At 35.4% G+C, this 11,626-nt stretch overlaps 1 protein-coding gene across 1 annotated transcript; it reads right to left on the reverse strand.

Annotated features, from left to right (window-relative positions):
- Positions 1 to 8,419: 8,419 nt before the first annotated feature.
- On the reverse strand, positions 8,420 to 10,695 carry LOC108996410 (tropinone reductase-like 3). Its single transcript, XM_018972303.2, has 6 exons — positions 10,427 to 10,695; positions 10,062 to 10,178; positions 9,407 to 9,541; positions 9,012 to 9,137; positions 8,814 to 8,912; positions 8,420 to 8,712 (listed from the first exon to the last, which is right to left on the reverse strand). The coding sequence occupies exons 1-6, from the start codon at positions 10,565 to 10,567 to the stop codon at positions 8,563 to 8,565; spliced, it is 768 nt and encodes a 255-aa protein (XP_018827848.1). The 5' UTR covers positions 10,568 to 10,695; the 3' UTR covers positions 8,420 to 8,562.
- Positions 10,696 to 11,626: the final 931 nt, after the last annotated feature.

Genomic DNA, 11,626 nt, shown 5'->3' on the forward strand with positions numbered 1-11,626 from the left:
TTCAAGAACTCAGCTTTTCCTTTTGGGAGGAAAAATTGAGGAGTAATAGGAATGGGTTTTGACTCAATTGCTTTCGCATATGGGTCAAAAGAAGTAATTACCGCAGACGAGAAGGTCTGTGGTTGAATTGGTTTGCCAAGTGGTTGAAACCTATTGGCAATATCAAGTGCTGTGGAAGCAGCACTGGTGGAAGCAGATCCAGCCTCATTCTTGATGAGGTTTATACTGGGCATTGGTGGTGGTGGGCTCACCTTTTTCTCTCTCTCTCGGGGTTTCTTTTTGCTGGCCATGGTGAGGTTTTTGCAAAAATTCACGGGTGAGAAAGTCAGGGATAAAATTTTGTGTGCCTTTGATATATTCAATATCAAAATCAAAAACACTTAAAATTCCTTGCCATCGTGCAAAAATATGTTTTGATGCAATGTTTTTAACATCTTTTTCTAAAACAGATTTTGCAGACATGCAATCAATTCTGACCAAAAACTTTTGATTTAAAAGGTCAGATTGAAATTTGGAAATACATAGTACTATAGCCAAAATTTCTTTTTTAATAGTACTATAATTTTCTTGTGCAGGATTCCAGGTTCCAGAATGGAAGCGAACAATTTGTTCAGATGAACCCGGTGAAACACATTGTTTCAGAATGCCACCATAACCAATGTCTGAGGCATCAGTTTGCACAATTTTGAAGGAATCAGAGGTAGGGATACCAAGGCACGGAATAGTTTTGACATGTGCCTTAATTTTCCTTACCAAATTAGTATGAATTTCTGTCCAAGGAGGAGGATTGGAAAGGAGTCGTTTGAACAAAGGACGACATTGTTTCCTCATATCCTTGTAGAAATCAGCAACATAATTGAGAGATCCTAAGAATCTCTGCAATTGATTTTTATCAAGAATGACATCAGGGAATTTGTCAGCAAATTCGATAGCTCTTTGGATAGGCCTGATTTTGCCTTCAGAGATGTCATAACCAAGGAATCTAATCTTGGTTTGAAATAATTTAAATTTTGTTGCCGAGACAACAAGACCATTGAATCTAATGATGTCAAGAAACGTTTGCAAGTGTTTCCAATGTTCATCAATAGATTTGGAAAAAACAAGAACATCGTCAATGTAGACAATAGTGAAAGCAGAGAACGAATTGAAGATATCGTTCATAATATTTTGGAATTCGGAAGGAGCGTTTTTAAGCCCAAAAGGCATAACGTTCCACTCGAAATGACCAAAAGGGGTAACAAAAGCAGTCTTATACCTGTCTGACTCGGCTATTTGGATTTGCCAAAAACCGGACTTTAGGTCAAATTTGGAGAAGACTACAGCATCACTCAACCTATGAATTAAGTCTTGTTTGTTGGGAATAGGATGCCTAATCCACTCTAAGACTTTGTTCAGGGGTTTGTAGTTAATAACTAGACGGGGGGTACCACGTTCTAGTTCAGCATTTTTCTGGACATAAAAAGCAGGACAAGACCAAGGGGACTTGCTATTCCTGATAATACCTTTATTACGAAGATCATTTATCTCCTTGTGACAATATTCCAGAGTCTTGCTATTCATCTGAATAGAATTAGCTTTCGTCGGAATATTGGCCTCATTAAACCCTTTAATGTACGGGAGAGAAACTATGTGTTTCTTCCTATACCAAAAAGCATTAGGTAAATCAGAACAAACATCTGAAACCAAACGTTTGTTAAAATCATCAATTTTTGAAATCAAAATAGAATTGGATAATTGTTCAGAAATCTTTTTGTATCTGATTTCCTGTTGGAGGAAATTCAAATGTTTTTGTTTTGCTAAAAACAAAGATTTCTTGCTCTTATCCGAATCAATTTCAAAACGGGAAGCAAAGTGAAATTTGACTTTCTGACCAAAAGGGTCGGTAGTGATACCGTCTTTCTCAGTCATGAAAGGATATAAAGAAGAGATAAAAGGGATTCCCAAAATTACTTTGTCAGACATGTTTTTGACTAAAACGGAGGGAATTCGAAAACAAATATTATCCTGGCAAACATGAGCATTATTGAGCTCATAATTAATGGTCATCTTTGAGCCATTTGCCGAGAATAATCTTTCAGTGGATTTTTCAAAATATTTGCTAGGAATGAGTCCTTCTTGAATGCAATTCAAGTCTGATCCGGAATCAATCATAGCAATAACAGAGAATTGAAAATCATGAGCAACAATAATATTAACTCGTGAAAACCATTTAGGAGGAATAGTATGACGAATTAAACAAATCTGGTTATCGGCAGGGGAACCCTGTTGACTGGAACCAGCCTCAGATTGCTCATTATCAGAAGGGACATCATGATCAAGTTGTTTGTCAATCTTGATTAATAAAAATTCTTGTCTTAAAACTTCGTTCTCAGACTTGAGGTTGTTTATTTCAAGTTTGAGATCTCCGATTTCTTTTTTGACAGAATTTATTTCAAATTGTAAATCAGAAACAGAAATACTCTTGGATTTTTTCTTTGAAAATCTTTCCAAGGTTTCTTGAAAATTAACCCTTTGGTTAAGGGGTTTAGGTTCCTTGCGGAGCATAGACTTCTTTAGCTTTAGAAGGTACTCTTCTTTAAGCTCAGGGTCATTGATTTGGGAAATCAAGGCTAGCAAGAGATTCTGTTCTTCTTCCTCCTTAGTCAAGACATTGATTGTCTTGTCAGGGGGTTTACAATGAGTAGAATTGCAATTGCAACCTAGCTTTAAATCAGAAGGATCAGGAGCTGTAGCTTCAGAGTGATATTCTGAATCACTAGAGCTGTACTCAAGAATCTCCGATGATGAAGACGAATCTGTTTCTAGGAGTCGAAACAGTTCTTCTCTATCATTGGGATTAATATCCAACTGGTTAAGCTTCTTTTTAAAAGCTTTGGCCTTCTCAGGACATTTATCAGCAAAGTGTCTTTTCTTGCCACATTTAAAACATTCTCCAGAAATATTTTTGGAATCTTTGAAATTCCTTTTCTTTGGAAAATATTTAGAAGTAGGTTTTTTATAGGTTTTCTTATAAAATTCATCACGGGGTTTTCTCCTGAAACCACCATGAGGTTTAGCAATTTTATGTTTTCTTCTAGATGGAGCAATACTGGGAAGGCCGAATTGTTCACAAAAAGTGCCCATTTCGTATTTGGCCTTCTTACTATTTCTCATCTGTTCTTGAAGCATTTTTTGATCATGACACATACTAATGCCAAGCTTCTTAACAACACTGAAGATATCACCATAGGTGTATTCTTCGTAGTTAAGTAATCCGTCAGCACCAGTAAGTTCTTCCTTGACTTTGTAAGCAAATAGTCGGGGTAATCCATCAATAAATTTCTCCTTCCAGTAAGGCTTTTGACTGTCGTCACGAAGCATTACTCGAGAAATAAAGACATCTTGATACCATCTATAATCTGACATCTGACGACATCGGAGATTATTCAACTGGTCGCTCACACGACTGGTTATATTAGATGGTGTTCCAATAAAATGCTTTAAAATAGTAAAAATCAAGGTGTTGATACTATCAGGGTGTGCAGCCCCAATAGCTTCATCAAAAATAGGTAGTCCGTCCTTATTGCATTTTACTGCATGTTGGATAGATTCCCTAGCATCACTGGTTAGATACTTGTCCCACCAGTTTCTTAAAACTCCGGTAAAACCTTGAGTTAAAATAATAACAATATCTGGTTGTCTAATGTTATTGTTGATATAAGCATTAGCAACCATTGACATTTTACTCATGGTATTAATGATTTCTTGTTCAGAGAATCCATCAATATTCCATTCGTAAACTTTGTCAGCAGAGTAAGAAGATTGGTTTTGAAAAACTTTTTCTTCAAACTGTAAATCAGGAGGTGTAGGTCTGGAATACCAATTCTTCGTCAGACTCATTGGTTTGGGTCCTTTTGAAGTGAATCTGGCAATTTCCAGGTTTTGAAAATTCTTTTCAATAAGATCAATATCCTTATCTTCAGAGGGTTCTTCGTTAGAAGATTCTTCTGAAGTTTCTTCAAGAACTAATTCATTACCATTACTGTTAAGAGTACTGGTAGAGGGTCGTTCTTTCTTTAGATCAGCTAACAATTGATCAATTTTCTCCAGATTTATGGCCTGTGTATTTTTAAAATCAATTTTGGGCCTTTCTTCAGGAAGACTGATCAAAGGTTTTTCAATCCTTTTCTTTGGCTGTTCTTTAGGGAAGACTGAAGGATGATCATTTCTAAAAATAGGAGGAGAGGTAAAAACAGGTTTCTCCACCTTTTCCTCAATCCGATCCAATTGTTCTCCGATCGTTCGAAGAGCAAGATTCGCGAAATTATTTTGAGAAATAATCTTTTTTGTTTCTTTAAGAATCTTGTCCTTTTCCGGATCCTTTGAAACAATAGTATCAGATAGTTTGAAAGGGGAAGCAATTACTTCGGAACCTTTAAAAGGGATAACAACAGTCTCTAAAGGAGGGTGACTGGATTGAATCACAGTCCTGCCTTCTTCTTTGACAAATTCATTTTTAACAACATTCAACGTGTTTTTTGAAACATAAGTATTTTCTGCAAAATCTAGAAGAGAAATATGCTGTTGAAGCCTATTCATTTCTTCTTTCCATTTGCGTTTGACACGTTGTTTTTCTAAATCTGAAAATTTTGCAACATAGGCTTTTCGCCTTTGTTTGTTTTCAGAAGAAGCGAAATCTTTTAATAAAGCAGGGAAATCAATTTCAAAAGATTTGTTCAAAACATTTAAACTGTGATGAACGGGAAAAACAGGTGCAACAGGGGCTTGCATATCTGAAGCCGTTGGCGACATAGAAGACGTGTCTTCTTTGTCAGCTTCATCATTTATATCCTGATTCTGTGAGGAACCAGTTTCTCCTTTTGCTGAATAAAAAGCAGAAGTAACTTGAGAGGAGGTGGAAACTCCTTTCATTTTTAAAACAGGTTTAATCACAGGTTGGGCTGTTCTTACAGAATCTTCAAGAAATTGATGGAAATTAATCTCCTTTCTTGGATTGTTCTGAACAGGACCAACAAAACTAGATCTGGAACCAGTAAAAGAATTTCTTCTTCTACTACTGGAGGTTTCAGATTTATCAAAAGAAATTTTAACATCTCCGTTGAGATATTGTTGGATGATGTCAACACCAGCATCCGGAACAATATTCTTTGGTGGTAGGGGCATTTCAGATTCTAAAGTCCATTCATTAGGAAGAGAAATCTCATCCCAATAAATCCTTTTAGGAACCTTAATATCCACATCTGAAGAACTACTCTGGATCAGGAGAGTATGCTTTCCAGATGGTTTTATAATGGCTTTGGGGTCTAAATTCGTTTTTAAAAGACGATAATAAACCCTGAAAATTAGAGCAAGAGGTTTACTTCCTTCAATCATATGATATCCAGAAGTTAAAATGTTTAAAATCAAACACTTCAAAATATGTTCATCAGTCAAAGCTAATGTAATATTTGGAAAACAATCAAAATGGACTGGTCCTTCAGAAAGAGAAGATTGGACCATTCCGAGAATGCTATCCTCAAACCCGAGGAATCTGCCATCTCTTAAACAGAAAAGAACAGAAGCATTGATGCCTAACCTTGTTAAAGGTTTAGCAGCAATTTGCACAGAACCTATATGAATATATTTAAATCCCTCTTTTATAAAACTTTTAATCTCCTTATCACTAAGAAGAAAACATTTTTCTTGGGATTTCGATATACTGTAGGTTTGTTCGACTGTTCGAACATTCAAAGTATTTAAAAAAGTATTTTTTAACCAAGTGGTTTTGTAAATAGAAGATGGTTTAATATCTGGGATCTTCCATGATCCTAGATCAGGAGATAGCTCTTCTTCATAAGAGCGATCCTCTTCATTAACAATGTCAGGAGGCAAAGTCGTCCTGGAACTAATTGAGGAATTACTCCTCCTCATCCTAGCAGGTTTTGATCCTAATCTACAGGGAAGGTTGCATCTCAAAGAGGCTGCGAACTTTACCTAGTGTCTTGGCTACTTCAACCCAACATGCCCTAACGCCTACCCCGGCTTGACGGGTCTTACAAGGGTCCCCTCAGCTTCACGCACTCAATACCGAACCACCTAGTGCAGAAACTCGCGCACCCGGTAGAAGATGATCAAATCAAGATAGAAAAAAGAAGAATAATATGCAACAATTAGATACCAGAATGGCTCTGATACCATAAACAGCGGAAATGGAGAGAAGGGGACTGAAGAAGAAGAGAAGGAAGGGGAATATGGAAGATAGTAGAATAAAGCAAAGCAGATAAATATGCACTATTAAAGCCAGGCGGTTGAACCGACCATATGCATGGATGCAATGCAAAATAATGAAACAGATAATATAAACATATTCATAAACTTTAACAAAGATTACAAAGTTTATGGGAATGGGTAGAGTGATCACTAAAGGATCTTTGCTCTTAAGAAGTAGGGAAAATAAGCAGAGATGAATAGATAGCTTACAATATGATATATATATATATATATATATATATATACTAGCGGTGACTAACGTGCAAAGCACGTTTGCCATGTCCGCTTAATTGAAAAAATAAATAAATAATAATTTTTAATATTAAAATAATTAAAATTATTATTTATTCATATTTATTATTTATTATAGAATTTAAATTATATTCAAAATTTAAATTAATTAGATAGTTTTTTTCTATTAAAAATATTCAGTAAAACTTCATCATTTATTTAATGATGATAAAATAATATTTTATAAATTAAAGTTGATTTTAAGTGTATGATATAATATTATTATCTTAAAAATATTCAGTAAAACTTTATCTTTTACTTAATAATAAAAAATTAATATTTTATAAATTAAAGTTAATTTTAAGTTTATGGTAGAATATTTATATTTTAATAATTTTTTTATATTAGTTTAAATCAATATTTAAATTAATGTTTAAATTTCTATTATTAGATCAAATCTAAGAATTTAAAATGAAGGATTGAGATTAATTTTTTAAAAATATTTAATAAAATTTTATCATTTATTTAATTTATTTCAATATTTTTAATTAAATTAATATTTATTTATATATAAATCAGTATTTTAATCTTTTATTGTTAAATCATTTTGAAAATTCCAAAACAATAGTTAGGATTTTAATGGTTATTAATGTGTCGCTGTATATAGGTTAAAAAGTAACTTTTGCATATAATATAATAGGGAAATACTTAATTAATTAGACACAAATAAATTAGATAAAAGTAAACTCACAAGTTGATATGATTTAATTAGGTAGGCTAGATTGTAAAATTACTTTTATTATAAAGTAAATATAACAGATCCAATAAAACCATGCACATCCATTTTTAGATTTATTTTTGTGTATATATATATAGCAGTTTTCTTCATCATTTTCACACTATATTTTTTTTTTTGTGGACGAAATACTCCGGCCATTAATACGTTTTAATTTCTTTTCACGCTTTCCTCACTTTCCCCCCCCCCTCTCTCTCTCGCCCCGTACGCGTGACTCCCAGCCGAATCTTCCTCTGCCCAGCCCGACGCCGCCGTGCGTCGGTGAGCCTCACCGCCTCTTCCACCGGCACCACCTCACTCCGGCGAGTCCCCCCACACCGATCTCCCTCTCTCACGCTCTCTCTTCCTCTCTCTCGGTTGTGCGCAGTCCCGAATGGGTTTGATGTTGCTGCGCCGCCGTACGCCATCCTCCGGCGCCACCACCTCCACGGTAGCCTCCTCTCCCACCGGCCATCCCCCTCCAGCGAGCTCGGCCTCCATCTCTGTGCGGTTTGCTCCCACGAAATCTACCTCTCTCTTGCACGGGTTCTCCACACCCACGGCGGAGATCCACCTCCTCTGGCCACCGCACCACCACCGGGACCTCCTTTCGCCACCGACCATCTCTCGTAGCCGTCCTCACGCCCAGCTGAGCCACCATGGATGCTCACCTTCCCTCACGAACGCCCACTTCCCCTTCGGCCACCTCCACCGTAGTTTGTGGTGATTTTTTTTATTTTATGGTATTTTTTTTTGTGATTTTGTGGTGATTTTGTTAATTTGCGGTATTTTTGTGAAGATTTTATGATGATTTTGTGGTTTTACCGTGTATTTTTGTGATGATTTTGCTGTGATTTTGCATCTGTGGATTTGCTTCAAGGATGCCAAGAGGGACGAGATGCGATTTGCTGAAGATTTTACCGTGTTATTACTGTTTGGTGAAGATTTTATGATGATTTTGTGCTTTTATCGTGTATTTTTGTGATGATTTTGTTGTGATTTTACTTCGATTTTGCATCTGTGGTTTTGCTTCGAGGATGCGATTTGCGGTTTTATTTCAATTTACTTCGGTATATTTTTAAGAGGATGCGATTCGCGTTATGTGATTTTGCCGTGGTTTTGGTTTTGGACGGCACTATTCACTACTGTTCATCTTATACACGCTTTTAAGTAATAGGAAGATATATATAACCCGAGAATTAAAGGTTCTTGCCTTCTAATTATCCCATTGAAAACGACTAAACAAGTAATTAAACCAATGGGTTATTATGAGGTTGGTAGAAGATGATAGAGAGATATAAAGGGAACTACAGTCTTGAGGGCATCCCTCCCCCGACCACCAGAGTTTCTCCTGTTATATAAGCAGCATCATCAGACAACAAAAAGGCAGCAGCAGCAGCCATGTCTTGAGTGGTACCAAGCCTGTTAAGTAGAGTCTTTGCCTCGATCTCCTTCCTCTGCAATATATTAAACCCAAAATTTATTAAAAGAGTCAATGCTCAAGATCTTTTGAGGTGGGCAAGGTGCAGACATGCAACAAGAATGGATATACTCTTACAACTTCATTTTCCAAAAGGGATGCGGCAAAGTAGGTTGGTACAAAACCAGGAGCAATACAATTTACACGAGTATCTGGTGCCATCTCAGCCGCAAGCGCCTAAATGAAGATAAAAAAGAATAAGAAGATATTCATGATTTGTGAAGTTCTTCAATAAAAAACTAGTACAAAACATGGATACGAGAACTAAAGTCAGACCTTGGTAAGCCCAAGAAGTGCTGTTTTAGTAACCCCATACATAGCCATGGAAGCAGGTGGTTGGAAGGCGGTAATGGAAGAAATAATAACCACTGAAGAACCCTTCTGCATGTGAGGAGCTGCATCCTGTAAGATTAATGAAGTGAGTTTCAAAACCTTACAAATTTGTCAGCAAATGAAGACCCCAGACCCACCAAGTGTGATAACAGTCCATGAAAAAGGTTCGAAAGGCGATCGAGCCACCGACAGAGTATCCATAAGAACAAATAATAGGAAGATATCGTGATGGTAAGCATATCACAATCCATTATAGATGTACCTTCATTGCCCCACAATAGCATTAATTCTGCCATTCGTTTTTCTTAAAATGAAAAACCTTCCCTAGAAGAAACTACCTTTAAAACAAGTATGGAGGATTTGACATTTATATCCCATAGCTTGTCCAGGACGGATTCTTGAGTTTGCAAAATGGTATCAACAGATGGATTAGCAGCAGCATTGGATACGACAACATCTATTTTTCCATATTTCTGCACGAGTAAAGACAGATGTTCATACATAAACTTGAATCGATGCCATCCAAAGATTAAGTAGACACATAAAAATCATACAGACTGAATAAAAAGGGACAGACTACAATTAAAGATGTATGTCAAGGTAAGGCTCATTGCCATCATCATTATGGGAAGAGCCTTTAACTTGAAAAAGCAATTATCCTCTCCAGTGAGAAATTAGATTAAAGCTTTCACAAATCGGTTATAATAAATCACTACGTTTAAGTAAGAAATAGTGACTACATCACTTATCAATCGAGAAACAAAAGGGACTGAGAAAATTGACCAAGTCCAACTGTTGAAGCTGTCTGGCCTTCAAAGCAGGAACCATATGCAAAATATCAATTTACGTTTTCTCCTTCCTTTCTCTACCAAATCTAAACTAACACTTGCTTAGAAAACAAAAATTAAATCTAAACACCTTCTAAAGCTCCTAGATATATTTCCTGTTCCAGGTTATTTGTACAAAAATCAACATTCAAACTACATATCTCACCTGAACAGTCTTGTCTATGAGGTTCTTCCTTTGTTGTGCATTTGACACGTGACAAACGACACCAAACGCATCGATTCCTTGAGCTTTAAGTTTTTCAACCGCTTCATCTACGTTTTTCTGTAAAAATTTCACAAGTTCAACGAAATAAATACATATTAGAACGACACGAGCCTTAGCTACGATCGGAAACACTCGCACACGATCCCGAAAAGCTAAAAATTTAGGAAATTGGAAAAAAACATAAGGGTGGCATGTAGTAGAAAAAGAATCCCAAACTTGGCTGGAATTGAGAGATCCCAGATGAAATAAAGTGTGTAAATCCCAAAATACGAAACCAAAAACTCGAAATCGACGGACCCACGAACCTGTTTGCGAGAAGAAACGATGACGGAGGCACCTTCCAAGCCGAGCCGCTCGGCTATGCCAAAGCCAATGCCCTGTGTAGAAGCCGTGACGATCGCAACCTTTCCGTCAAATCTCTTGGCAATCTTCAGCGTCTTGTCCATTTGATCCAGCTACTTGGTGGAAATCTGAGTCTGAGACCCAGTCGAAGCCAGCCTTTTAAGTTCAGAGCTGACTCGTGGCGAAGGCAAAAGGCAGTCGGTCCGAGTTTTCGTGCAGTCTGATCTTTATGCTAAGCTTGCCTCGGGATTGCCTATTCTAGTGGGACCCAAAACGATTGGGCTGGTGTACCTTGTATTTTCGAATCTTATAAAAAAAAAAAATATTCCTAAGACAATCTAATTTTATAACTGATTAATATATTATAGTCTCATTGTATTAGGTTGTGTTTGGATATTAAAGTGAGTTGAGTTAAAATAATAAAATATTATTTTTTAATATTATTATTATTTTAAGATTTAAAAAAATTAAATTGTTTAATATATTTTGTATTAGAATTTAAAAAAATTATAATGATAAATTAAGATGAGTTGATCAACCAAACAAAACCTTAAAGTCTCCTTTTTAAAATAATATTAATTTTTTTTTATTAACTTCAAATCTTGCATAACTCTAGTCAATTTAAAATATAATAATAAAAAATTATCCAAAAGGATAATAATATATTGTATAATTTTTTATATAAATTTTTTTTTCTAATAATTTGAAAATATAATGTAGTAAACGAATGTTTTGGTATTAAATGTTGTTCAGGTAAACTTCAATATTATTTATAATGAGATTTATATATTATGATTATATTTTTTGAATTGTAAAAAGTATTTAGGATGAGAAAATTATTAAAAATCGTAATCTAAGTATACATTTGTGAAAAAATAATATGTTTTATATCTTAATATGAAACTCGTGTGTCGCATTCTTCCATTTTTTTTTTCATTTCACATTTTATTGAAGAAAAATTCTTCTCATCAATTACTATTTACTATCTTATATTTTACACTATAAAAACTTGAATTCAGATTTAGTCAAACAAGTTCATCCAAACCATGGATACAAAATTTCTGCATTTCTTTATGCAAATTCTTGTATATAGGTGCTTGACCATGAAAGCAATCGTTCCAACAATCACCAAACAAATGAACAAAATAAATCCACTGGCCAGT

Source organism: Juglans regia, chromosome 4, assembly GCF_001411555.2.
Source record: "Juglans regia cultivar Chandler chromosome 4, Walnut 2.0, whole genome shotgun sequence".
In the NCBI taxonomy this organism is placed as follows: domain Eukaryota; kingdom Viridiplantae; phylum Streptophyta; class Magnoliopsida; order Fagales; family Juglandaceae; genus Juglans; species Juglans regia.

Bases quoted from the DNA above. Each gene is read 5' to 3' on its own strand.
- LOC108996410 (XM_018972303.2), bottom strand. From the start codon at position 10,567: ATGGACAAGACGCTGAAGATTGCCAAGAGATTTGACGGAAAGGTTGCG. The intron at 9,138-9,406 runs GTAGTTTCTTCT...TTAATCTTACAG, and splicing joins CCTCCATACTTGTTTTAAAG to GATGCAGCTCCTCACATGCA. The intron at 8,713-8,813 runs GTAAGAGTATAT...AATATATTGCAG, and splicing joins CCCTTTTGGAAAATGAAGTT to AGGAAGGAGATCGAGGCAAA.